General features: G+C 42.9%; 4 protein-coding genes across 6 annotated transcripts; 2 read left to right on the top strand and 2 right to left on the bottom strand.

The window, feature by feature from the left end:
* The first annotated feature begins 180 nt into the window (after window positions 1-180).
* si:ch211-250n8.1 (uncharacterized) lies at window positions 181-4268 on the top strand. Its single transcript, XM_053413540.1, has 12 exons — window positions 181-391; window positions 508-566; window positions 688-723; window positions 1407-1459; window positions 1546-1678; window positions 2036-2250; window positions 2626-2671; window positions 2822-2887; window positions 2992-3051; window positions 3151-3236; window positions 3449-3543; window positions 3622-4268. Exons 1-12 carry the CDS (start codon window positions 250-252, stop codon window positions 3654-3656), a joined length of 1026 nt encoding a protein of 341 aa, XP_053269515.1. The 5' UTR covers window positions 181-249; the 3' UTR covers window positions 3657-4268.
* On the bottom strand, window positions 3760-5855 carry LOC128426593 (histone H3.3A). The gene is made up of 4 exons (XM_053413543.1): window positions 5721-5855; window positions 4836-4973; window positions 4601-4754; window positions 3760-4494 (listed from the first exon to the last, which is right to left on the bottom strand). Exons 2-4 carry the CDS (start codon window positions 4961-4963, stop codon window positions 4366-4368), a joined length of 411 nt encoding a protein of 136 aa, XP_053269518.1. The 5' UTR covers window positions 4964-4973; window positions 5721-5855; the 3' UTR covers window positions 3760-4365.
* Window positions 5856-6138: 283 nt separating this feature from the next.
* Window positions 6139-15789, top strand: unk (unk zinc finger). Of its 3 annotated transcripts, none has more exons than XM_053413534.1 (15): window positions 6139-6394; window positions 6907-7116; window positions 8793-8969; window positions 9067-9233; window positions 9965-10100; window positions 10190-10307; window positions 10403-10487; window positions 10579-10874; window positions 11017-11082; window positions 11245-11428; window positions 11539-11640; window positions 11741-11926; window positions 12010-12191; window positions 13181-13441; window positions 13980-15789. In XM_053413534.1, the coding sequence occupies exons 1-15, from the start codon at window positions 6246-6248 to the stop codon at window positions 14133-14135; spliced, it is 2475 nt and encodes an 824-aa protein (XP_053269509.1). In that variant the 5' UTR covers window positions 6139-6245; the 3' UTR covers window positions 14136-15789. The 3 variants fall into 3 exon arrangements, with proteins under 3 accessions (XP_053269509.1, XP_053269510.1, XP_053269511.1); XM_053413535.1 differs by having other exon boundaries at window positions 6140-6394; window positions 9103-9233; XM_053413536.1 differs by lacking the exon at window positions 13980-15789 and having other exon boundaries at window positions 6141-6394; window positions 12010-12195; window positions 13181-13403.
* Window positions 15385-27014, bottom strand: unc13d (unc-13 homolog D (C. elegans)). The gene is made up of 34 exons (XM_053413533.1): window positions 26839-27014; window positions 26008-26028; window positions 25741-25797; window positions 25568-25624; window positions 25386-25493; window positions 25232-25291; window positions 24996-25062; window positions 24487-24667; window positions 24372-24416; window positions 24208-24279; window positions 24053-24122; window positions 23646-23750; window positions 23369-23461; window positions 23165-23265; window positions 22670-22787; window positions 22030-22151; window positions 21854-21944; window positions 21712-21768; window positions 21507-21604; window positions 20796-20847; window positions 20452-20582; window positions 19162-19279; window positions 18926-19078; window positions 18735-18830; window positions 18443-18649; window positions 18280-18354; window positions 18117-18196; window positions 17850-17964; window positions 17379-17450; window positions 17154-17237; window positions 16949-17069; window positions 16669-16792; window positions 16323-16543; window positions 15385-15921 (listed from the first exon to the last, which is right to left on the bottom strand). Exons 1-34 carry the CDS (start codon window positions 26896-26898, stop codon window positions 15806-15808), a joined length of 3348 nt encoding a protein of 1115 aa, XP_053269508.1. The 5' UTR covers window positions 26899-27014; the 3' UTR covers window positions 15385-15805.
* Between the last annotated feature and the right edge of the window lie 84 nt (window positions 27015-27098).

Here is a 27098-nt window from a genome sequence, read left to right as displayed (position 1 = left end):
AAAACAGCACGACATCAAACTGTGTTAAAAGCCGATGTCTCTGCTGACGTGTGTGCGTGTACAGGCTGTCTTCTCTGTCCCTGGCAGTGGAGCAGACCAGAGTTTGCAGGAAGCTTCTCTCTGCTCAGGGCCGGGGCCGCTACCTGCTCCGCCTGGCCCTCAGCCGCAAGGCCCTGCCGCAGTTCATCACACACCTGCTGCACACACCCAGAGTCCTGGAGGTCAGACGTGTGGGCCACATGCTGCAATATGTTTAGAGATCGATGCCGTTTTTCTGGTGCTTACTTGGAAAGGTGTCCATATGCCCAGGAAAACCCTCTGTCTCTCTCTCTCTTTCTCCTCCAGTGGTACAGTCCGGCTTTATCAATTCTCAGGAATGAGGAATTTGTAGGTGAGGCTTTTTTGTAGGTTATAGGTTTAAAACTAACGCTCAGGGAAGTTCTTGTGATCGCTGCCATTTGGCATCAGCCACAGCCGTTTAAAGGGGCCCTGTTCTCCTTCTTCCAGAGCCATTCATGTCCCTGCTGCTCGTCCTCTCTCACATGGACTTCCAACTGGACCTGGAGGTCAGAGGAAACAACATTTCCCCCCAAATGATAACTTTCACTACTTTAATGGCAACTATTCTTTCAAACCACCTTGAAATTGAACTCTACACTAACGATCACCTCTGGTCTCTCCATGCAGAATTGCAGTTTTCTGGATGAGAGCTGTCTCCCACCGGTAAGAAACAGTGATGAGTAGAAAATGCGCTCCCTGCTAAAAATACAGTGTGAATGGTGAGTTGCTGAAAATGCTTTGCTGCGTCATTTAAAATGAAAAATACAAGAGAAAAATAACAAAAATGTGTTATAAGCAGAGTAGATGAAAGTGCAGCGCCCTCTGTTCCTGAGTGCTGAGGTGAAATATGACGATATTCGCTCCGTATTCGTGTACCTGGGAGCGTGCCCCAAGAGGCTCATATGCACTCACATTATAAAGTAAAACCTAAACTGCAATTATTAAAAAATTGTACAAGATATCAAAAAGTTCTAAAACTCTGACTAGCTGAAAGTCTGTGCACCTGTTTGAAGGAACACAAAGTGTGAAAAACGAGATACAATTAAAACGTTCAGACTTTCTCCATTCATTTGAGTGACAGAACAGGTTGTAGTAGTTGAAAAAATTTAAATAAAAGCCGGGATTATCAGGAAGGGCCTGGATGTTTTGATTCATGAATGATTGAAATCGCACAAAATCACACAATTGTTTTTTAATTAAATCAGGAAGTCGTTGCTGCATTACAGTATTATCATAGTGGCCATGGGGCCTTCATATCCATGGAAAGTTCCCTGCCGTGAGATAACATAATGTGGACTCAGCAGAATGTGAGTGAATCTGATCTGTGTACTGTATGTTTTTATTAGGTGTGTGAAATATACGAAGTAGTGCCCTGTCGGGAAGTCGGCATGGTGCTGAGGTTTGTATCTTCCAACCTGCAAAATCAATTGTCCGCTTGTGTATGTCCACTCTTATAAACATCATGTCCCTCTGTCCACGTCTCAGGTATCTCAGCGGGCGTGTCTTTGTCCTCCACCTGACGCCCGGCAGTCAGGCTCACGTCGACCAGGTCGTTTCTCCCGGTGACATCATTGATGAGATCAACGGGACCTCGCTGAGGAATTCCAAGTGTGGACAGGTCAGTGTCCCGTTTCCTCTTCATGTCAGCACAGTGCTAATTGGAACAACAGCCTTGTACATGATCAAAGAACTTCCAGCCAACTGTCTGCAGTGAACTGAGTTGGAGCATTTTAGCAGGTGGAACTTCTTAAGTAAAGTGACCTTGAAACTTGAGTTTAAGGCAGGTTATGTTTTAAAAACATTGCTAATAACGGTAACCGTGTGACGGTGAACCAGAATGCACAACAGCGTGACCCTGGAAATGATTTTCCAGGGTCATGCTGACCCTAACCCTCTGAATTGTGTTTACGTGTCCAGCCGTGTTATAGCAAGAAGTTCTCATACACATATGAATCACTTCTTGATGTTTTCCCAGGCAGGTGTGGTTCTGTCCCGGCTGAGGAGCTGCCCCCTCACCATCCGTATCCTGCGATGGAGGGCTCATGATGGGACAGTGTACCGGCCCCTCGTCAAACTCCTGCGGGCCCTGAGGATGGAAAACCCCATGCTGCAGCTGGACAGCACTCCTACCCCACAGCCGGCCCCCCAGGAGCAGAACCCCCCCCCAACACATTGTCTCAAAGAGGGAAGGTGAGTTTGTGTCCAACATTAATTACGAACAGGTTCTTCAAACGTGCAGGTTTAAAATGAAGAGGATGTTTGCATGTAAGCCAATAATGCAACTATTGACATTGCAGTAAAGGTTGCTAAGAGAATATTCCTTTACTGAAACATCAGGCAGGTTTGTATCTGATGTACACACTGACATCGCAAACTGATATGAAAACTTCAGTAGGACATGACATGAGGACGTGTACATGGTAGTATGGGCATATACAGGTTCAGGTGATCAGAAAGTACTGTTTACATGGCGACGTCGTATTTTCATGATTGGTTTAAAATGGTTAAGATCAGAATATTGCTGCACAGGTATTTATAAGTCGCTGACATACCTCTCCTCTACAGGATTGTATACATTCTGCAGTTCTTGGGAAAAGCAAATATTGGAACGGTAAAATATATCCTACATTTAAATTATGTTTTATTTACATAAAGATATATGTTTAGAAGTTGACATGTCAAACGTATTTGTACAGTTTAATATATCTCTGTTCTAGTCTATTCCAAATGTGTGGTGTCTAATCTGTTTGTCTTTTCTTAGTTTGGAGGCAAAGAGGTGCTGCAGCATGCAATTGCACAAGTGTTGCAGAAAAACATGGCCAGCCAGGTAAAGAAACAACACCTCTGCCCGAGGGAATAATTAACCTGTAGTGGTTGTTGGATTCATCCATGTTCTCTCAACACCTACAAGCAGTGTAATTTGTCCTGCAGGAGGTGCTCCTGGATATGAAGGAAACCCACTTGACATGCACCGAGAGTAACAGCAAACTGGTGAGTAGATGCATGGTCACAAGAATTGATCTCAAGTCATATTTTTTGGGGCTGCAAAGTCTCATGCATACACACGCTGTCTGTTCTGTCTTGTACCAGGAGCTGTTTGAGCATCAATATCCGGAGATTTCATGTGTCGGGAGATACGGTCGACCAGACTACACAATATTTGCCTTCTGTGTGGCGTAAGTCAACATTTGCATTCCATGAGATTTATATTTACACCAGGAAAATCCAAATTGTCCTCCATCCACCACACATCCTTGTTAAACTGCTGCAGTTAAGGTCACACCCCATCCCCCGTCTAAGAAGTGTGCTTACGCAATACCCAAGCTCCCACAGCTCTGCTGTCATTGGCTGGATGTCATCTAAGCATGTGATTGGCTCTTTTTCACAGAGACTCCCCAGAAACCCCTCAGTCATCAGGCTTCTACTGTGTGGCGCTCAGAGCCAGCTCCATCAAGCAGTGTGAAGAGATTGTCTGCCGTATAGGTGAGAGATTTTACAATACCTCACTACTGAGATTATAAAAGGTTTAGAGACATTAAAATAGATTTCTTCTCTTTACAGCTACTGGCTTCAAGCACACAGAGTGGTTTGTATGACAACTGGAGCGAAATCCATTTCCACATTCTATTGTAAATAAATGTATATAAAAAAGTGTACACGTCTGGAAGACACATTTAAATTGACTACAGCACACGGGGCTTTCTACTCATAAAGACCTTTAATAGAAAGACATGTGACATTTTCATAAATAGTATTAAATGTAGCTGCCAAGATTTTATGTTGGAAAACACGTAAAAAGCAGTCCAGAAAAATACAGAGGGGTCTGCCATGCTCCTGGTCAAAGAGCGCAGGGCATCGACTGGTGGTCAACACCCCGGCACTGCAAGGAGACCTGTAGAGCAAGACGTGCTGGCATTTTGTTGGAAATGGTAGATGGGTAAAGACACCCTGGACCCCCATGGAAGATGTGAAGAAATCACCTTTGCTTTAAAAAGAACCTTATCCTCAGAAGGAGCCTGTTACCCACACAGAACCGGGAGGAGGGGGATGAGTTATATGGTGGCTATGACATGTAATGACAACCCATGATGGTAAACATAGATATTCCTACTGCACAACACTTCCAACTACCCAAAGTGTAATCAGGCTTGTGGAATGGTCAATGTATTGTCTCAAATCTAAAATACGATACAAAATTCAAAAAGAAAGTCTTTTTAAAAAATGTCAAAGAAATAAAAATATCCACAAAAATGGTTAAGTATGATAAATAGTATCATTTGTCACAACAACGCTGCCGACGGCCACTTAGGCCCTCTCTCCCCTTATCCTACGGGCCAGCTGGATGTCTTTGGGCATGATGGTGACACGTTTGGCGTGGATGGCGCACAGGTTGGTGTCCTCAAACAAACCCACCAGGTAAGCCTCACTGGCCTCCTATTTAGAGGAGAAAGAATAGAAACAGATTAGAGTCAGGTCTAGAAACTACTGCACATGCATGTGGGACCAGCGGGGTAACTCCATAAACACTATGTTTATTTACCTGAAGAGCTCCAATGGCGGCGCTCTGGAAGCGCAGATCGGTCTTGAAATCTTGGGCGATTTCCCTCACCAGACGCTGGAAGGGCAGCTTACGGATGAGAAGCTCGGTGGACTTCTGGTAACGACGAATCTCCCTCAGGGCCACAGTTCCCGGCCTGAACAACAATAACAGTAGCATTAGCATCAGGGTCTTCAAAGATCACCTGCCCCATGGGAAATCAAATCTAAAAACACACCTGTAACGATGGGGCTTCTTCACTCCTCCGGTGGACGGAGCGCTCTTCCTGGCCGCCTTGGTCGCGAGCTGCTTCCTTGGCGCCTTTCCTCCGGTGGATTTACGGGCAGTTTGCTTGGTACGAGCCATTTCGCTTTAGCTAGAAACACAGAAGCCTGTATTAAATCACAGTGACCCACTGATCTGACCAAAATGCAGCAGAACGCGAACGGCGCTAATAGGGCTAGCCGCCTAGCTCGACGGTGCTAGCACGGTGTCATGAGGGCTCCCCTCCCCCAGGTTGTCTCTACTGGGTGGCGTCAGGGCTGCTCCTGAGCAGTTTATAGCGTCAACCGGCCATAATATAACAAAAGAGCGAATAACTACCACTAGCCGACATGGAGAAGTAGTTGCATTCAACATTTAAATCACCCGGGTTAACGCGATAATACTGTGGTCCGGTTCGATTAGTGGCGGCAGCGTCAAAACACAGCGCCTAGAACAGCCCGGACAGACGAGCCTGTGCTTTGACTTCGCCATTTTCGGTTTAGCGTTTCCCCCTCAGACGACATTCAGCTCAGCTCAACCGACATCATGTTACACACACACACTACTAGCTCCGCGGAAATCACCATTTTGAGTCGAGCCACCAGAGTTCTTCTTTTAGCGACTTCGGGCTCGATTACCGGGTGACCCTTCTCCGAACCGAGAGAACCGTGGTGTTTTAACACAATCGGGATAGACTCCATTGTTCTATTAATAGCTAACGTTGGCTAACTGACATGTTAGCATGCTTCATAAACAATGTCCGTGGACAGAAACACGAGTCATCGACACAATCCACCGTGGCGATAACGACTCCTTCAAACACATCTTCATCACACACGATAATAAACCAGATATTTACCTTTAGGCTGAGTTGATGGGATTAATCACTGTATGGACAGACCGTCTATGTGAACCCGTGGAGACTGTGTGTGCTGTGGGGTTGCTGAGGCCGAGAATAAATACTTTGCTGTGACGTCAGAGTCGTACAATACTAGCCGCCCATTGGTTCACTTTTGAAAGTGGACATACGGTACAACGAATAGGATGGAGCGAATTTAACTAAATTCGAATTAAAAGAATAATAATTTTTGCTACAATTTATTTCTCCCAGTAAAACCCATGCTACGTTAAGTCACTTTAAAACCTGCAATAATTTGTTGTCGAATCTCCCACTACGTAATAAACGAGTTGCAAAATTGTTATCAATGACAAAACTCCATCTCCCATAACTCCGCGCGGCGTCTTGTTGTCCCCTCTGCTACTACTTCCTGCTGCCTTGCGCAAGCTCACATCGGAGTAGAATGCGGATTTCGAAGCTAACACGAATAGCTAGCCACGAAGCTAAAAACAAGCTTTTTGTTGTCGGGCGTTAAACTGGGGAAAAATGTCCAAAACACAATCGCAGCCCCCGTCGGCTTCGGCGGTGACGACCAGCGGGGGTCCCTCTTCTTCCTCCTCGTCCTCGTCCGCGGGGGGCTCGACATCTCCCGCAACCGTGTTGAACGTACAGCCCGAGAAACCTCAACATTACACGTACGTAGTAGCCACTTTGCAGGATTAGCTAGCTAAGTGCACACAGCCTCACGTGTAGTTGCATGAAGTAAACTACAGGCAAAAGACAGAACCGAGCAAGTGAAGGTTGCTGAACGGACGCTTGCTTGTTTGTCCAGTGACAGTGTGTCTATAAAGTGGACCAGGTCTGTATAAAGAGGCCTAAAGTCAGTAGCTGTTGTTATTTCTTAATTGCTTAATGAAACAGCACAACTCCAGTTCTGTGCTTTTTTACATTTTTCATTAGTACAAATATGTAATGTTAGATTGAGGTAATGCTACACAACACAGTAGCAGTAGTTATTTATCACAACAGCAGGGAATGTGATGAGGTCAGACAGACACTGGTGACACAACCTATGTATTCAGGGATATTGCATTTGTTGTACATACATTTAAATGAACTCTGTCTTTTGTGCACTTGAAATCTACTGTGAAACAGAATATAATCAATGTCTGAGTTAATTTCCCACTGCTGCTTCTGTGCGTGGCAGATATCTGAAGGAGTTCAGGACGGAGCAGTGCCCCCTGTTCGTGCAGCATAAATGTACACAACACCGGCCTTTCTCCTGCTTCCACTGGCACTTCCTGAACCAGAGGCGCCGCAGGCCCATCCGCAGACGGGATGGGACGTTCAACTACAGCCCAGATGTTTACTGCACCAAATACGACGAGGGAACCGGCACATGTCCTGATGGAGATGAGTGAGTGTGACCCAAACGTCAGTGATGGGAAAGACTGCTTCAGAGCCTGTTTGTGTTACCTGTTGATATCTTGTGCCTTTCATTAGACCAATACTTTGAACATGAGCCTGACCAATGTTGTTTGACTGATGGTGTGAGCCTTTCACAGACATATCGGTGTCTATTGTTTTGTTTTTTTTATCTCGATTCTAGTTCCCTATATTTGGTTGTATTTGTGGTATCTTATTTATAATTATCTATAATAGGGCTGTAACAGTACATGTATTGGAGCCATTCGGAAGATACATTTATTTTTATTTTTGTTAGTTGATCCACTCCGGTCAATTTTAAAACTGTCGAACTCCAGGTATCTGAACCTCCGGCACTATACAAGGATACTGTGTTGCTGTTGTAAAGTGAACACAGCAGAAACCCTGAAGTAGCAACCCCACTGATAGCAAGTACCTTTTGGGGCATTTGGGGAGTTGCAGGTGCAACTCTAAGACCCTCTTAGCGATTATTGACACTTTTTTTTTTACAGTATATATGGGCTGATATATTGGTAATGTACATTTGTACCCCTAAATGTCGGTGTCGGCATCAGGCCCCAGAACCTGACAGTTGAAGGACCTCTTTAAAACTCATTGTATTTGGGAAGGTGGTTGTGGTTACTAGCACTTTTTGTACTGGGTATATTGTGTAAGTAAACAGCAGTGAGGATAATTACTTGGTCTTTTGTTAGAACCCTCACAGACCACAGGCTTCTACCAGCTCATCTTTTAAACTGTTAAATCGTGCCTTATCCAAAGCATTTCCCTGTCCCACCTCAGACACTTGTAATCATTCTAGATTTAAATTCTACAATGTTCAAGTGAACCAGGACTTTGCACAACAAAGGACTTTTTTCAGTTGGCGTGAAGTCATTCAAGTAGTGATCGAGGATACACCTTATCGACAATCGAAAGTCTAACTGAAACACTTTGAAGATTAGGGTCTGATGCATAGTCTTCAGTGTGCATTAGCACCTGAAAACAGCCACTCCCGCACTCTGTCCGGCTCTGTTCCACTGAAATGTGCTGAGCCGTTATGGTCTGCACAACAACCCTTATGCAATATGCACAGACAAAGAGAATGTAAAGGATGGAAGTGGATCTAGGGTCAGCCGGGGATGTCTTTGATACATGCTAATAGCCTTCTTTGTGAAACACTGTGGGAACCGTTCCTTTTTCACTCTTCATTTCAATAAGGCTTGTTACAAACAATACAGGGAGGAGAATAGTACAGCACTTTTTTATTATTGTTACTAATTCAGAAAAAGTTTGAGAGGGATATAACTTGTAGGAAACTACTCAATGTCTTTATGAGCTAGTTTATAAGCAAAAGATTTAAAGAGCACTTGGAAAAAATACTTATAATCCAAACTATTTGATCAGTACAAGTGGATATTTGCTTTATCAAAAGTTTAAGCAGTTTCCACTGTAATTGTAAATTGCATGTATTTGGGTTTTGAACTTTAATGATGGTCCCTCGTGTTCTGGGAATTTTTGAAAATTTTAATTTCCATACATTGATAGTGACATACATATTAATTGCAGCAGTCGCAGAATAGAGTATAGTGTGTATACTGTGCACGGTTTGCCTCAAAATAATTCAATGTTCATTCTTTATTCTGAATGTAAATTTCCTGTGTGTTCCAGATGCCCGTTTCTACATAGGACAGCAGGTGACACCGAGCGCAGATACCACCTCCGCTACTATAAAACAGGATCTTGTATCCACGAAACCGATGCAAAAGGCCACTGCAGCAAAAATGGCTACCACTGTGCCTTTGCACATGGATCACATGACCTACGCAGCCCTGTCTATGATATCAGGTGCCCAAAAGAACTCTCTCTCTCCCCCCCCAAAAAAAAATGCCAGCTTTTTTTAACTTGGAAAAAAATATATGATTTCTGTGTATCTGTGTTATAGTCATTCCGAGTCTCTTGCACACTGTGGGTTTTACAGAGAAGTGCAGGTGATGGAGTCTCAGGGAGGCTCGGGATCCTCGGAGGGAGGTGCAGGAGACGGGCAGTCGGGACAGGCAGCAAGTACTGCCCTCATAGAAAAGATCCTGAGTGAGGAACCACGCTGGCAAGGTAAATTTGTGTAACAGCAAATTATACAACTGACAATTTCATGTTTCCAATTGGAGTGGTAATTCTCATTAAAGTCCAACAACTGTTGATTTCGTCCTTGCTAGAATAGAGATACTTATATCTCTAGTACACCAATGTTAGCTGATGTATCCTGGTTTCTCAAAGGCAGGTAAACCCACTGAAAAGGCTTGACTCCTTTCCCATTGTCAGTAGAGGAGTTCTGGTCATTCCCCTGATTATTCCTGTTCAATACAACAAATGTGACGTAAACCAAGAAGCTCTCTTACCTCCCTGTCTTGCAAAATACAAAGAAAAAACTTGAAATACCCAAACGTTCATGGATGTTTATTTATGCCTGTTAGTTCAAAGCATGTCATAATGTTGTGCAGGAAAGATGCGCTGTCAGTGACTGCTATAATAAAGAGGAAGAAATGAGCTGGGAGTTATGTTTCCGTCACTTCAGATAAGAGCTGATGAAAATCTGTGTTTACTGCAGAGTCATGTGACCTGTGAGTGAATGATGATTGTATCCATTCCTTTAGCAGACAAAAGCCAGATGTGAGCACGTTGTAGTTTGTTTTTTTTTAAGTGGAAAAGGGGCCATATTGAACCTTTTTTCTAAAACTGTATATGTAAAGCCTACTGGGAGGAAAACACTTTTTTTATATTCGCAGTAATACCCTTGATGATGCTTTTGATTATGATTGTTTTTTTGTTTACGTACTCTATAGATAATAACTACGTGCTGTCCCACTATAAGACCGAACTGTGCAAGAAACCACCCCGTCTGTGCCGTCAAGGTTATGCCTGTCCATATTACCATAATAGCAAAGACCGGAGGCGAAGCCCGCATAAGCACAAATACAGGTGTTGTGTTACATAATTTATATTTGTTCCTCTTGATTGTAGTTGTGATCAAGAAAATTATCTTAAAAAATGTGTTCCTGCTCCCACAGAGCGCTGCCATGTCCAGCGGTTAAGCAGAGCGAGGAATGGGGAGATCCCAGTAAATGTGAAGGAGCAGAGGGATGTCAGTATTGTCACACGAGAACAGAGCAACAGTTCCACCCAGAGGTTTGTGTGTTTCTGCAGAAAACGTACGCAGTCTAGACCAGAGCTTGCAAGGGGATGATGATGAGGTTCATGATGTGCTTGTTGTTCTGTCACAGATCTATAAATCCACAAAGTGCAATGACATGCAGCAGTGCGGCAGCTGTCCCAGAGGGCCCTTCTGTGCCTTTGCTCATGTTGAAAGTAAGATCCCACAATGCATCTGTTTGCATTTCACACCAACAATCTGATGAGTCAGTTTTTCATTTAATGTATTTTTTTGATCCTTCTCCAGAGCCCTTTGTTCCAGAGGAACCGTCATTCCCCGCTCCCAGCTCTCCGCCGCCCCCTAGACCTCCAGACCCTCTTCCTGCCCAAGATGCCTCTTCAAGCCCCAGCCGAACCATCATGGGGTGTGGTTCTGTTCTGGACCTCTTTTCCCCATCTGCAGGGTCGTGTATAGCAGAGCAGGGGCTACTGGGTAGCGTTCTGTCCCTGTGTGAAGACGCGATTGGAGGAGCTGAGCCTCTTTCGCCCTGGGCCAAAGAAGGAGGGTACGGCAGAGCCCCTGGATTTGAGAGGGAGGATCAGGTGAGAAGGATGGACACTGACACAGGGGAACACAGGCATTACAGGAAACTAATAAATGTAATTAATTATTTACTTTATATTATTGTAGTAACTATGCTTCTCCTGCATGTTGTTATCACCCTCATATTGTTTGTGGTTTCAGGCCAAGCAAAGGAGTTTTGCCCTCGAGCAGCGTAGCAGAGAATTGGCGTCAGTACAAAGCAAACAGGTGAAATTACATCTTGGATATTTTTTGAATCATTCCTGTATACTCCAAAATTCTGTATAATTGTTAGCTGGCCCACATATTGTCTTCAGTAATCTGAAATCTTGTTACAAGGTCACAAAAAAGGGATGACTGTTTCCTCAAATGCCACGTTTTCTCTTTTAGGACTTGTTGGTGTTTTTACCAGTGGGCAGCCCTTTGAGTCTGTCCTCCAGCATCCCCTCCAGTCTGGCTGCCACCCCACCCAGCCCCGCCACTCTCGGACCTCATGGGTCCAGCATCTCCTCAGGCATGAATGCTAATGCTCTGCCCTTCTACCCCACCAGTGAGACTGTGGAGTCAGTCGTTGGTAAGCCAGGGTGTCGAAAATCGGAATCCTCTCAATCAGTAGGGGCAGCGAACACTTAAAATGACTGTAATATGTTTATATAAAGTGTATTTGATATGTGTGTTTGACAGAGTCCGCCCTTGATGATCTTGACTTGAATGATTTTGGCGTGTCCGCGTTGGAGAGGAGGTTGGAAAGCAGCTCTTCTCTGCCCAGTGTGGGGGTGATGCTGGGTACACAAACTCACAGAACTACACAGCACTTCAATATGAAGCAGTATAAACACACACACACACACACACACATAAAAATAACTTGTATTTGCCTTTGCAGGAGGCAGCCAGCTCCAGAGTTCCGCCCCAGTCAACATCCCAGGATCCTTCAACAGCTCTGCTCCATTCAGCTCCCCCTCACCGTCCCCTCCAATCAGGCCCCACACGTCACCCTTCTTTTCTTCTCACCTGTCACAACCTGGCCAATCAGAGAGCTCCTTCCTAGGGCCGTCTCATAGCTCCTTAGGTTTGTGGAGATTGATCCAAGACATCACATGGTGCAGTGATTAATGATATGTTTTTGATAATATTTATTCTTTTATTTTGTAGGTTTGAATGGTATGAGCACTAACATCTGGGAGCACTTTCCATCGGGGCACGGCTCCCCCGGTACACCCCCCACCCTGCTGCCCTCTGGCCCCTGTGCAGAGACCGCCCGGCTCAAACAGGAGCTGGAGGAGGCTCACAGGGCACTGAAGCAGTGGGGTCACAGTTGGAGACACACAGCTCAGGTAGGTAGGTAGTGGGGCATGTGTGCATGGGTCTGTGACATGGAGTGTGTTTACATGCACACTTGTATCCCAGATACAATCGGATTTGGGGGAAATATCCTGGTTATGTGTAAACATCTTATTCAGGTTTTGGAAACCTGGATAAGCTCTTTGGGTAATATCGGATAGATCCAGACTGGTATTAACATCCAATCGCAAGAGGTCAGAACTAAGTTCAAGCAGTAGCCACAAACAAATGAAGGTATTTGCACTGAGAAGTGCAAAATTAAGTTTAATTCACATTTGTAAATCAGAAAGAATGTGGCCACATGCTTCTCACACCACCTCTGAATGTGGTGTCAGTGATGGGATCTAAGGACGCATGCTGGTGCTTTCACACCTGAACTGAGTGCTGACCACTTCTGATCGGATCACTCAGGTAGAAAAGAAATAGCAGTTGCAAGTTGTTCCCAAGATGTTACAATAAGTATACAAACGTTCATGGCTATTAACGCACCATAGCCTAGTAGTGCATGAATGTTGCGAAGGTGAAGGTGCAGCGTCTCGTCAGCCAAAATATAGAAGAAATTGGCACAATCTTCTGGGTGTCATATTTCCATCACTGCCTTTCACAGCTGGCGCAATGTAATACTTGTCTATTGCAGAGTCATTTAACAAGGGAGTGATTGCTGATTGTATCCATTCTAATTGCGGACTAAAGCCAGATTTTAGAGGGGTTTTTGACCACTGGAAAATGGGATCCAGGAACTGGGATACTGTGGCATGTCAACTCTAGGTTTCTGAACATTCTCTGTTGGTACAGAATATACAAACTGCAAACAGATGTTAAGAATCCTGGATACCCTTATGACCATGTATACAGGGATATGAAAAATAAGTTTTCAATGTAAACAACGTAATCCTGAAATTGAAATGAGTCAAAAGATGGATTCTTAATTTGTAAAAAAATTAAATAAAAAACTTTCTACTCTGCTCAATGTCTCTTGTAGTCATGGGCTGCTCTGAAGGCGGACGCAGAGGAGTCTCGTGCCCATGCATCACGATTAGCCATGGAGGCGGAGAGAGCCAGGCAGGCTGAGGAGGAGGCACAGAGACAGGCTACTCTCCTGCAGGAGGCGCTGGAGAGCTTAAGGAGTGGCGACAACCCCCATCTAGCACTTCACCAGCTCCAGCTATTACACAGACTGCCCTTGGAGTCAGTCCTCAGTTTGCAGGCCCAACTCTGTAGCTGCTTACACGCTGTAGAACAGGTGGGATGACATACCTCAGTCAACCTCAACGAGTTCTGATAGAGTTTTCAGTTCTCTCCATGTTTATGTCAACAATAGTGATGTAGGTAGTCTGTGTTCTGACTGATACATTTATGAATCTTTTACAATTTTGGTAATAAGGTCATACACAAAAACTGAAGAGATGGAGCAAGTTTCATCTGGGTCATGTTAATAATCACAGTTAACAAGTCTCTGTTAGAGGTGTCCTACATAAACAGGATGTACTATTATAGCTGCTTTCAGACATTAACTGATCTACGGAAATTCTCATGAAATGGATATTCTCATGAAATGTGGATTGGCTGTGGTCATATTGATGAAGTTTCTGACACAATTCACATACTAGATTCAGTTTTTTTTTTTAAATCAACATCACTCTTTCCCTGCAGCCTTTTTTCAAATTGTACCTTTTTTTTCAATCTCAGAAAATATCTGTGAACGTTGTGGGCTCCTCTCACTCATTCAGCATTCTCCAGCTCAAAACGTCTCAACCTTTTCCATCCCTCTGTGTATCCAGGTGGTGTACAGGAAGCAAAGGCAGTGCTGTGTGACGTGTGGCGAGGCGGGCTCGCTGTCCCTGCCCTGCGGCCATGGTCTACAGTGCGAGAGCTGCTCCGCCTCGACAGAGTGCCCGCTCTGCCCCGAACAGACCCTGGAGCCGCAGCTCTCTTGACCTCACAACCCAGTCGGACCAACGCCGATTAACAGAACAGTCAGTCCTGATTCCACAGATACCAGCCTTGGCTCTCAGCCGCCATTCAGAATTACGTCGAGGTCGTTTTTTTAACATGGTGACCACTCCCAACACTGATCTGGTTTTGTATTTTTAAAACGACTTTTACTGAATGACCAGCTTAGTGAGCGCTGGTATCAAAGCGAAAGCTCTTAAAGTGGTATTTAGAATTAATAATTACTCCAGTGTTACCCATGAAACACCAGTACAATTTACTAGTTAATGCTCTTGACCAGCAACACTGTTCTTAACCCTTGTTCTTGATTTGCCCGCCTGTTATTTCTTCACTAAACTATGAAACATATACACACATAGTTCTTAATCATATTCTGATGTTATAAATCACGGGCTAGCCCTAAACATACAGAAAACTGTCTTCTCTCTAAATCTGGATAGTTCCAGTGTGATCTGCTGAGGATTAAACTCAGACACCTATCTTCAACAAAGGTCAATGGCATTTGTTTGTATGTTGGCACTTGAAAAGCTCCGAAACATTTCATATGAAAACTGAACAGTTTGGTCTCTTACTCGTAATAGTCCAAAGTTTTCATTAATCTTAAATCCACAGTCCTCCTCAGCAATGAGTAGATTGTACCAGAGTACACCCACTAAAACCATATGCTGTCTATGAACGAGATATATGAGTAGTTATTAATGGGTGAGGTGGGACTGTAACTGTCTTCAGACATGATCTCCAGACGATGTCCGAAATTCTCCAGAGTTGATGTCTTAAAGCATCTTAAGTTGGACTTGGTGGTCTGGTGGTGTCAGGCTGGTTCACTGTGCTGTGTGTTGAAATCCTGAATCAAAGAACTCCCAGATTTGTATTCAGATGTTCGAGGGTGATGAGCTGTCTTAACAAAATCAACAGGTCTGACTGAAAACCGTTAAAGGGCATATTTAGTTTCATCCCAACTGTAATCCCATTATGCTACAGCGAAAACGGGGCCATACCAGTCTGCTGGTAGCACTTTTCTAGAATAAGTTGAATTTGTTTTTTCAATAGTTATTTTTAGCAAAAATAATCATTTAAAGTTACTGTTAAATAATAAGAAATTATTTAAAGAATTATAATTATTTGTTGAAGTTTCCAACAGATGGCCCCTTTAAAGCACTCAGGTTTTCTCCAGTTTCCAATTAAACTGGAAGAGGAAAGTATGTTAACACATTTAAGGCAAATGTACTCAACTTGTGTAGTTTTTGAAATTACATCATTTTAATTTTTACTCAAACATACACGTTCTGTCTTTTTTTACCAGCCTCTTTGCTATGTTTTGAACATGTGACAGACTTTCTCTGCCAATTTTTTACATGTGTAGTAATCTCTAACATTTCACAGTTTGTCAAATGTTGTCATATACAGTTAAATTATGTCATACTTATCTTTTGCACTGATAAGACAAAGCATTGGGAGCAAACAGATGTATGAAGGCTTGTAAGGTTTAAATGCAGGTGTGAAAATGTTCATGATCACTGTGATGGTCTCTGGTATTAACCAACACACAACTCATCCAACACCAGTGTTTCCATCTGAGTGGATCTTTTTTGTTTTTGGTACAGATCATTAAAAACAAATTGTATATTTTTGGAGGAAGAGCTGGTTTCTGTATTTATTTCTCTCCCACCCCTTCCTGAGACTGTTTCTCTCTGTGTCTTCGCTTCTTCACGAAGGCCTGAGCCTCGCGTTCTCCCTTCCTGGACTCCAGTAGACTCAGAATGCTGTCTTCTGAAAATTATAGGAAAAAAACAGACAACATTGTTGGTATTCGGAAGATAAAAAACAATTAGATGTTGGTGTGGATCTGGATTAGGAGCTGGATCCAGGATTTTTTTTCCTTTTCATTCACCATTGCGAGTTTGTGTGTTTTTTCACCATTTTGAATTAATTTTCAGAGAAGAATTAATGGATCTTTAAGAAAAAATCTGACATGCTTAGGGGCCTGATATTATTTGAGGGTTTCCAATTTGGTTCGGATCCAAATACAGATATACTGAATTAAAACATGGTTTCATAAGAGGACCTAGTAGACACACTTGTCAGGGACTCTGGTATATTTTTGTCCTATTGCTCCCTATAATTTAATTTAAAAGCCACTTGACTGGGCTAAACTAACTGACAGATCATACCATTAGGTTTAGGATGCATCAGTGGCAGACGTATCTGAGCAGGGGGGCTGTCGGGCCGTGAGCTGAGTCCATCTCCCTCCCTTGCTCCTCCAACTCCCGGTATGCCCTTGAGTCCCAGGAAGGCCTCGCCTTCGAAGTCGTCCGACCTCAAGGTGTCGTGGTCCAGAACAGTCACCAGCAGGCAAGCCCCTTGAGACAGGCACTGATCCAAGGAAACCAGACTATATAAAAGAGAGAAGGGGTGGAGATGAAGGAGGTCCAAAGCATATCAAGGCCACAGATTGACCATGAGAGTCAAAAGCCAAGACCTGAGACAGAATACTGACTTGAATGGCCTGTAACTTACAATTCGAAGGCCTCGTCAAAAAGAGGGTTGAGGTCACAGCTTTTGAACTGAGTGCAGCGAACCTCTACCTTAGGAAAGATGTGGTGAGGCTCCAGACACAGCTGCACAAATGGATCACTAAAACCTGGCAAAAGGTCACACGTAAAAACATGGCTTGAATTCACTTTCTTCAACAAATAATGGATCTTGCTAAAAATACACATTTTGGGAACTTGCCCACATGGGGGTATAGGCTGTACACTTTTTGTAATGTATGTGGCTATGATTGTCCTCTATTTACCGTTAGAGTCCAGTGGTACGAGGTTGACAGCGTTCAACACCTCAACTCTCAGTCTCTGGTCAGATCTCCTGTAGGATGTGAGGAGGGTGACTGCGCCGTATTTCTCTCCGCTGTACACGTTCTGTCACCATATAGAAGGAAACGGAAGCTTTGAACAAAAGGACTCACAGGAGTTTACACATTGACAGCAGTCCATTGGTCTCACCTGCTCCCTTATCTTCCTCTCGTGGAACTTCTGCACGAGCTCCAGGCTGCTCAGAGAGTTATCAGTCAGATGAGCTTTGAGAATCTGGACAGACAGGAGAGATATTACATTGTGAATTGTGTGTGTTCATGACACTCGTCCCCACGTTCCCCCCCGGATTAGTGATGAATCGTTTGCTGGTCAGAGAAATGAAAACTGTCCTCTGCTGTATCTGCAGTTTCTCACCTTGTACTCATCTGAGTGAAGTGATTTCAGAGGGAGTCCATTTCCCTCGGCATGGAAGCACTGCTCTAGGCACTGAAATACATGGAGCAAAACAAGTATGTTACATAAGCTGTGGCAAGGGTGAGAACTAAACCAAATTTCGTGGAAAAGTAGATATGAGCACTTGAGCATGCATCAGTATGATAATAACTTCCTAAACCGACAGACTGCATCTTTGAGAACAATGTAATTAACATGTACTTTGAATTTTTAGTACGGTCTATTTCCCATCAACCAACATGGAGGAGGCACAGTTTATGACTTATACTGCAGCCAGCCACCAGGGGGAGATCAAGATGACTTGGCTTAACTTATTGCTGACAGGTCGTTCATCTTTATATACAGTCTCTGGTCTGAGGGGACACATGTGGCAGTTTACTGTAAGTGTTTTGTGTTTTGCTCTTGCAGTCCACCACATGGCCAAAGACCGACCTGTAGAGTGTACAGCAGCCTCTGGCAGAACACCATGAGCCCTTCCTGTTGTCGATGCTGACTAGCCACGTGCTCGAGGATCTTCAACGAGTTATTCCAAAGTGGAGTCAGAAGACTGGAAGCAGGAGGAAAAAAAAAACCATTTCATGAGCTGATGTTGCGTGATACAAACTGGGTTTTAACCCACGGAGACAAACATGGATCCATCAGAGCTCACGATGAAAGAGAAGAATTGTGATGTCGTACGGTGAGAATCGAGCCTTGTACCTGTTGAAGTTCTCTTGAACCAGGTATTCATTCATGTAGTGCAGCTCTTGTTCCAGAAAGCGCATCAGAGGGGCGGCTGCCTAAAACGGACAAGAGGGCTGGATATCGAGCAAACGCTATGAGCAACAATATTAATGCTAAACTGGCAGCAATTGTCTCTTACATCTTCTGTGGACTTGGAGGGAATCCGACGCCTGGTTGACATGTTTCTCACATGAGTCTCAATGTCGGTATTCAGCTTGTGAGACACACAGATAGAGAGGTGATTTTAAATGTCTCTTCATAGACAGAGAATTTGATAACCTTGCCTTACCACATGTACGCACCTTTTTCCCGAGAGTGTCCAAAGCAGAGCGGATCTCGCGGCTGAGGAAGCTCTGTGCCTGCTCAACCTGCGAGGGCAGTGTGTTGTGGAACTGGCCTTTACCGATGACATTTTGCGTGCGGTCTCGAAGCCCTGCCCAGTTCAGCTGTGTGGGAAGTCTGGTCAGGACGGACCTTAGGTGCTCCAAGTCGTTCACTACCACACACAACTGCAGGGACAGCAGGGCATTGAGGTTCTCGTGTCTTATGGAGCTTTAGAAATGTTTTAAGTCTTCTCTCCTTGTCTGTGTTTACCATATTTATAGCACTGCCATGATCCGAGTCCTTCGACAGCACCTTGACCCGCTCCTTCAGGATGCGACAGTAGTTTATGACAATCCTACACACATCCTGAAAAGGCACCGAGAGCAAAGACTGTCAACTGCCAGTGTTCCCATGCTCAGATGATGTGATTAATATAGCATGTGAGTGGAACTATTATGAACCTCAGTGAGCTTGACCATGAGCATAAAGGCCTCCTCAGGGTCAGGCCAGGAGAGCTGCTCCCAAAGCTGGCAGATAGGCTGGACACACGCCACCAGGTCCACTGCTGAGGAACTGTGTTTTATTGGCACTGAACCAGCCTGGAGGGGCACGAGCTGAGGAATTGTAAACACACAATATAATGACACGATGAATTCATGATGTATGATGATTGTATGCATCAAAAGTGGTACTGTACCTGGTCCACCTGCACAGCGCGCTCCACCCTGTCCTGAGTTTTGCTGAATGCCTGGTTGAGCCAGTAAGGCAGAGCGTCTCTGAAGCCCTCGTGAAAGTTTGTCAGCTCCAGTATTCCCCTGAAACCACAAACTTCTCATCCTCTATTCCATCTCATACATTTTTTGGGGGGAGTAAGGTCAGTGGTGTTATTCCTGTTTGTAGCTGTAGCATGTTGGTTAACACAATTTACCTTTGAAGTTGTGCTATTGGGAAGACTGTGAAGCTAATTTGAAAAAAAAACAGACAATGTCCTTTGGTTAGAAAAACAACCTCTCCCCACTTTTCAGGTCCCCACTTCCTGCACTTTTTTTTATCACATCCTTGATTCCCTCAATCTATGCCTGCCTAGTGGATTAAGCATGTTGCTGCTTTCATGGGGTCGTGTTTACCACCTTCAAGAAATGAGTCCTTTTAATGATGACATATTTGCAGACTTTTTTTTAAATGGCGCAGCCCACAAAAGTCTTTGGAATTCTTCATTGTAATTTAAGAGCACGTCTGAGGGAAAAGTAAGAAATTACAACCTGCTGTCAAAATGGGCTGAAACGTAATCAGCTGAGACTAAGTTGCAATTGTGTGAGGGTGTGTATTGGCAGTGTTGAGGAATTTTTGACCATCCTCACACGTATAAGCCACTACATTATGTATATAGTGTTAATTACATTATATCTGTATGCCATTGGGAGAGTGGGGCCTGCCTCGTTCCACACACACTCCCTTCTTTCTCCCAGTCCATTGGAGATATACTGGGATGCTGTGGGAGACAACTTCAGACATTTGTGTATTGTTCCCCCTGCTGGTCTACATTAAACATCTTTTGCAAAAGACATCAGCTGCTGCCTGAGTTCTCCTTTCACCAGCTTCCAGAAAAGTTCCATAACGGGCGGGATCCTGGCACTGTGATTTGGCTCCACAATCATTACTGAGTCCAAATGATGACAAAAGTACTTGCTGCTGGTACCTGTATCTGGGACATTTTAGCTTCACTGTAGCAAAATAATAGGAAGCGGAGATGCGTTGTATTGAACGTCTTTATATACAGTCTATTATCTAGACACTGGCAAGCCAGTTGTCTTAAAAAGGGGAACAATAGTTAACATTTCTATTACTAACTTTTAAATCCTCTGAAATGAACACGTTTGGGGCATGGCTAGTGGGTGACAATGAAGGGGGGCTGGAGGTCATGTGGAAGTCATGTGGTGGAGTACGTCTGACAATGAAAAGTGTGCTCCTGAGTGTGAGACCTGACCTTTTCTGTAAGAATGCCTTGTCTTTGTGGATGGCCTGCAGGCTCAGGTAAATGGGGAACAGACTGTTGGCCAGGAGCTGCTCCATGTTTTTATCCATCAGCGACAAGGTTTCCTTCACTTCTTTTGCCAGCTGTGGAGGGGAGAGGAGAGAAGAGGAGAAATGTGGCCAGCTGAGAGAAGTAATTAAGGTCAACTTAAGAATTTAATTTCTGGCATGTGCACAGGACATAGACAGGATTGAAATGCTGTTTCTCTCTAATTCCCCGTGTAAACACGTAAGTAAACATTTATGCGCAGGGTAGATGGGATGTGAGAAGTGCAAAATTGGAATGGGGCAACTTACCAGGGAGTCCAACCTCTGATAGATAACAGTGAACACATCCAGTTGCACAACACTAAACGATGAGGAGATAAAAGAACATTCATTATTACAAAAGCCGAAAATATTCCTAATGTAGTTTGGCCTGCTTTTTTTATTTTATTTTTTAAATTGGTGGCCTTAATTAATTAAAACTCAAGTTAATTTCAAGATGAAATCCTTCTTAACATTTGAGGACTTACACAGGTTGTCTCTGCATCGTTTGCTGGCTCCATTTCTGTTATAGCGTTTAACAGGCATTACTGCAGCCACCATGCATCACCCTCAATTAGTTTTTGTTCTTTTAATTCTTTACTTTAATTGAAAAATTATTCGATTTGAAATGTTTTTTATTCTCTTGTGAAGGACTTTGAAAAATAAATAAAGACTTTTATATTATTATAATTATTATTATTATTATTATTATTATTATTATTATAAATAGAAGGTATGCCTCATTTACTTAACATATATTTACAGCACACACCTTGACTTGTCATAGCACAGATTAAATAATAACTTGAACATTGTTTGTCTTTGTTCCATTACGTTGCTCTAGTGGGCTACCCTGACCAACATGCACTATGCCAAGGCCCTGCACCAAGCCTACATAATGCAGACTACCACTCATGTAATTAGTGAGGCCAAAGTTCTCCAAGTGAAACGATAATCCAGCAGTCCACTCGGCCACCTTACCTAACAAATACCCTGTTCCAGACGTCTTTGTTATGTTTGATGTCCTCCTGCACCTTCGTGATCAATCTGGAGAGGCCAACCACAATCTCTGACAGGTCCTGTATGTCAGCACGGTGCAAAGACAACATGACATGAAATGGAGATATCATGGAAGCATCAACTCCACTCCAGGTTCAGTGTTTCGAGGTTTACATGGTGTCCTTACCTTAGTCATTGGCTGATGCAAACCCTTCTGGATGGTAAACCACTCCTGTGTACCCTTCTGAAGTTAAAAGTTAAACAACAAGTTATCAAGGCCTTATTATATACATGCAGTATGCAATGACCTCATTAGAATTACTACTGACCTGTATGACATCGATGACCTCATCATGCAACTCAAACTGAGCCGGGTTCAGTTTCTGAAACGCCTGAGTCTTGCAGATCTGGACCAAGATTCTTTGGGGTAAAAAGCACATTCACTGCATCGCCTATGCCATGTCATCGATACTATAAACATATGAACATAAATAACAGGCTGTACCTGAGCAGTGTGTGTAGTTTCGGAGTAGCACTGGGTGTTGGGGGGAAGATGTCTCTGTATTTGGCCACCAGACAGAGTCCGTACTGCAGGAAACCATGAAGAGAGTCTCCAAGTTCCTGTTTCTGTTCACGGAGAGCAACATGTTACTCAACACTCATCTTAAGAAACAAGCTCCTGGTTTCACTTTACCATCAACCAAAAGCCATCACAAATCTACCGACAAGAACACAAGCAGCTCTCACATGACTTGTGTAATCTTTATAAGTTCATGACTAGGATGTTTTGGGCAGAGAGCAACAGCATCAAGATTCTTTACTTAAATTTTAATATTTCAATATTATAGCTTAAATATGCTCAATTATAAGTAAGAGCATTTTAAATCTCATTTGAGCAGTTCTTATAATATAATTACTTCAGCCAGTTGAGGTAGAGCTAATTGTTCATTAATTATGTATACATTAGATAGTATAATCTATAAACAATATTTTGTGTAAATTTGCAACAAGTACAATATTGGCCTTTGAAATATTGGATATTAAAGTTAAAAGTATAAAGTAGCAAAAGAATGTGCGGTATTTGAGTATATGTACTGTAATTGGTTACTGTCCACCTCTCTCAGTTGAGGTCAGACGCATCGTACCTGCTGGTAGGGCAGCTGCTGCTGATGCCAGTGGTACTCTATACTGGTGAGCTGCTGGAGCAGCATAGACGAGTCCAACTCCAGGCTCTGATACAACTTACTGTACGTCACCCACTTCCTGTCAGAGACACACACATCCACGACGTTACGCAGAAATACAACAGAAAGAAAAAAATCAACACATTGGTTTTAAAAGTTATTTGGAATAATTCCCTTGGCCATCAGAGCCTTGAAAACGGTGAAATGAAATATTCATAACAGCATGATATGATACAACTGGGAGCTGATAACTGATAATATTGAATGATCACCAACCCATAAGCAAATGAGAATGATGAGAAAGACACTACAAAGCTTATTTAATTCTTAGATATGTAGTTTGTCAATACGCTGCCTTAATAATAATCCTATTTGGATTATGTAGAATGTGTCCCTTATGTTCCTGCCATCTGATATATGAGCTATGAATCTGCTGGGTGTTAACAAGCTGCTTACGCCAGGTCCTGAAGAAAGGGGGAGAGGTTATTCTGCGTAGCATAAAACTCGAGGAGCGTCTGAGCCTCCCCACACAACTCTCCTTTCCACGGAGCAGAACTCTGAGGAGAGACAACACAACAAAGAGGGATTTAAGAGGAGAGAAAGAGAAGAAATGTATTTAAATATGGTTTAAAGAAGGGGTGAGTGGAAGGATCCCTTTACCTGTGTCTTGGAGATGTAAGCTTGTATACACTGCTGCAGGATCCCACAGTAGTTGACATAAGCGCTACGACCAGCACTCAGCGTTCCGTCTCTCTGTCAGTCACACAAGACATACCCAGTTTCAACATGATCCCAAACTGCCCAATTTCACCACGGCAGACCAGATTTCACTGCAGTCCACAACAGATCTTTGACATATACTCTTATGCACACATGTAAAACTATATCAAGAATACACAAAGTGTTACAGGATGAGTATCAGGATTTCTTTCTTCACCTGTTTATGGATGAACTTGAGATTCAAGTGGCACTTGCCACGATCAGGGTACGTATCTGTTCTGGGCTCCAGGTTGTACCAGTTGTCTTCAGTACAGTGGAGATCCTACGTGGTACAAGTGGACACACTGTAAAGCTATGAAAGTAGATTTCACTCAAATTTGATACAATGATAAAAAATGATCCAGGTCTGAATAGGGTCAAATTGACCCTTATTGGGCTTTTCTGCTATATCAAATGGTAATCTTTAAGTTAGTAATGTTAATTTACTCTATTTAGCATTAAATGAACATGTTAATTCTGTATTGAAATATAACTCAGTCTCAGTATTTCACTTTTTACAAAGTATCAGACTGGAAAGACAAGTCAAGAGTAAAATAACAACTATGAAATATTAATATTTACTACCTGTAGCTTTAGGACAATGCATCCCAAGAAGTCATCTGTGCCTTTCTCCTTTTTTGCATCCTTGATCATTCTAAACAGGTAGAGTTAGAAATGTTCACCAGCCCTGCATGGTTAACTGTTACAACTATGTCTGAGTCTCAGAGAGAGCATAGTACCTCTTTAGACTATTAAAGTTAGATTTGATATCCTCTAATTTCTGAGAGAGGGACACATCTTCATCCTTGTCCCTGTAATAGAGGAGGTACAACGGAGGTGAACTTCATGAACAAGATTATTCTGACGCAGAAGATGAGTATGAGGCCGTGTAGGATTTTCTCACCACATCTCGAGGTGGAAGTTGGCCCCATCGATTTCTTCAAACTCTCTAAAAAAGAAACAAAAGTTATGCAACTTTCGGTATGCTCCGTCTGATATGAACCTGAATTCTGACTCACAGTATGAAGGTTTGGTTCCAGATAGGGTTCAGGGTCTGCTTCTTGATGTCTGTCTCGTAAATTTTGTCATGCGATGTAGCGTCCTTCACCACTGATTTACAGGGTTTGGCTTTGGACAGACGTGTGCGATGCTGTTGTTCATCCTCCAGTATGGTCAGCATGCAGTATGGGTCACTGAAACCTGTTCAAAACACACACCAGAGTCCTATGGTAGACTCAATGGAGCACGGTGACACGTAAAATCACATTATTCCACAGTCCAGAGATTCCAAGAGATGATACTTCAAGATATAGCACAGTACAAATCAAACAGCACACATGGGTGAAGTGAAACCTATCTTGTGAAACTGAAAGTACACATCTTTATACAAATTCATTCTCAAAATGGCTCTAGCAGCACATCAATAGAATTAAAAGGTGAATTAATATTAGATAATAATACAAATAAGCCAAAAGATACTGAAAATGGTGAATTCCCTTGAAGAGAGTCAGGAAACACATCAACTCACCAGTGACGTCTTTTCCCAGGATTTCCTTTCCTTCCTTTACAGTGGCCATCAGGCAGTAAACTGGGGGCTGTAAGAATCAGACCATTTTTTTTTTTTAGATATGTTGTTACTTAATCCTTTCATCGTTGCCCTTAGTCATGTTGATGAAATGTGCCCTGGGTGAATGTAAGGAAGTAGCAAGTTACTCCAAAGGTGCATTATTCACTGGGGCAATGATGCTAACTTCATTTTCTCACCTCTGCACTCTGTACTTTGTCCTTCAGACTGTCGTGCTCTGCATCTGTCATATTGAAAGCCTGAGAGATGGAACAGAACCGTCTGGGTAGTCAGTAATACACCACAAAGAGGCAACAAAATAATGGGTTGTGTTGAGTATGATCCAAGGTTTACCTCCTTTACGTATTCTTGAAGCTGGCTATCAGTGAAGACCTCAGTTGACGAAGGTTTACCCATCTTATGGGCGATGGTGTACAACAGCTCCCTATATAGAGGCTTCAGCTTTAAAAAGAGTGAGAGCTTGTTTATGAGAAACCTAGATTATATAATTAATTTATCATTAACCACTTAGATACCTCCAGCTCCTTGTGTCTTCGTGTTTTCTCTTCTGGGTTCTCGTCTTCCTTAAAATCCTAGAAGGAGAAAAGAAATATAACTTGTTCCCGATTCTGCTCAATAATATACGTGGTAAATTACGATATTGTTGGTTAAACTTTGAGTTAGGTCAATGACACGCTGTGTCGCCTACCCTCCTATCGCGCAATTTCCTTGTCACCCCGAATTTGCGTGGATGGGCCGGTGAAACCTGACCAAAAAAACAACACAATAGCATAAGAATCATGAATGTTCAGTCATTTCCAAATGAAGCTTATATGTAAATGTAGTTTTACTGTTTTCGAAGTAGTCACGGAGTTCCATTCATTTCGCTACAGCATAACATTTTGTTCAATGAAATTGCCCAACAACTATTAGATGGATGAACCCTTGCAGGATAAAGTTTGATGATGTCTTTTACCTGTCTTTTTGGGACATTTTCCTGTAAAACAGAGGATAATAAATGAATGCAGGAATTCTTATCATGACATCAATAAAAACAGTTCATTCAAATAAAACTGAGGGACACTGGTATTAAAAGGTTTTTAGCTTCAGACCCGTTCATTTACAAAACTTCAAATCTGTAGGCCTCTTGTCAGGGACTTCCTCTATTACTGATCATGAAACTGACTCGGAGGTGACAGTGAGATAAAAAGGAAAACACTAGTATCTCAAAATGAATTATGCAAATAGAGTTCTACCGAGCTTCACATACACACACAACTATTTTCATCTTTTTGTATATCAAAGTAATGACAACAACCTCTGAAAATATACATTGTGCTCGAAATATGTCTCAAATTATCTTTCAGATCAGAATCTCCTCCGTATGTTTGGTAAGTACCAACAATTGAAACATACAGAAACAGAAGTGTGTGTGAATCCATGATAGATATGTTTCCATCTACTTCATCTTATCCAAGCAGACACTCAAAACAATGATGAATCATAGTCACAGTACTTTAAAATAGACATGTGGACAGTATGACTAAGTGTAGGGGTGCGATTTTTTAGACACTGTTACTACTCATCTGACTTTTTTTTTCTGGTTTCTCAAAAAATAAATAATTTAGATAAAACTTGTGAGAAAAGGTTAAAGACAGAGCCTAAAGAAACAGGAAGAGACATTGTATACGGACTCATTAGTTTGGTTATCAGCCCATCGCCAAGTAAACTCGGTGATACGTAACTATAGAAGAGAGACAGAATATAATAAACATGTCAACATGCTTCGGTGAGCTGTGGTCCATACCTGTTCAGGTGTTTGTAGCAGTTTGTCCTCCATGCTGGTGTTCACACTTTGACCTGACATAAAGATGCTAATAAATGATAACCAGAATCCTGCCTTAACTGATGTGCTCTTTCTCTTTCTGTGTGTGGGTGTGTGTGTGTGTGTGTGATAGGGAAGCTGCGTATGCGATGGGTTTTGATGAACTGTCACGCAGCAGCCGGAAGTCATCACTTCCTGTAGAAGGTGGTCACATAAGTAACTGTGACTTGTGAATTTCTTCT

This window comes from Pleuronectes platessa, chromosome 21, assembly GCF_947347685.1.
Source record: "Pleuronectes platessa chromosome 21, fPlePla1.1, whole genome shotgun sequence".
Classification (NCBI taxonomy): domain Eukaryota; kingdom Metazoa; phylum Chordata; class Actinopteri; order Pleuronectiformes; family Pleuronectidae; genus Pleuronectes; species Pleuronectes platessa.
Note: the sequence above shows the minus strand (reverse complement) of the source record. Positions and strands in the feature narration are given on the sequence as shown.

Coding starts and splice junctions, on each gene's coding strand:
- unc13d (XM_053413533.1), bottom strand. CDS start 26,898: ATGTCAGGTCAAAGTGTGAACACCAGCATGGAGGACAAACTGCTACAA. Junction 26,029..26,838: donor TGCTACAAACACCTGAACAG/GTATGGACCACA, acceptor TCTGTTTTACAG/GAAAATGTCCCAAAAAGACA. Junction 23,266..23,368: donor CTTACATCTCCAAGACACAG/GTAAAGGGATCC, acceptor GTCTCTCCTCAG/AGTTCTGCTCCGTGGAAAGG.
- LOC128426593 (XM_053413543.1), bottom strand. CDS start 4,963: ATGGCTCGTACCAAGCAAACTGCCCGTAAATCCACCGGAGGAAAGGCG. Junction 4,755..4,835: donor AAGAAGCCCCATCGTTACAG/GTGTGTTTTTAG, acceptor ATTGTTGTTCAG/GCCGGGAACTGTGGCCCTGA. Junction 4,495..4,600: donor CCGCCATTGGAGCTCTTCAG/GTAAATAAACAT, acceptor TCCTCTAAATAG/GAGGCCAGTGAGGCTTACCT.
- si:ch211-250n8.1 (XM_053413540.1), top strand. CDS start 250: ATGTTTAGAGATCGATGCCGTTTTTCTGGTGCTTACTTGGAAAGGTGT. Junction 2,672..2,821: donor GAAAAGCAAATATTGGAACG/GTAAAATATATC, acceptor GTCTTTTCTTAG/TTTGGAGGCAAAGAGGTGCT. Junction 3,544..3,621: donor AGAGATTGTCTGCCGTATAG/GTGAGAGATTTT, acceptor TTCTCTTTACAG/CTACTGGCTTCAAGCACACA.
- unk (XM_053413534.1), top strand. CDS start 6,246: ATGTCCAAAACACAATCGCAGCCCCCGTCGGCTTCGGCGGTGACGACC. Junction 9,234..9,964: donor TGAGGAACCACGCTGGCAAG/GTAAATTTGTGT, acceptor CGTACTCTATAG/ATAATAACTACGTGCTGTCC. Junction 10,308..10,402: donor AGCAACAGTTCCACCCAGAG/GTTTGTGTGTTT, acceptor GTTCTGTCACAG/ATCTATAAATCCACAAAGTG.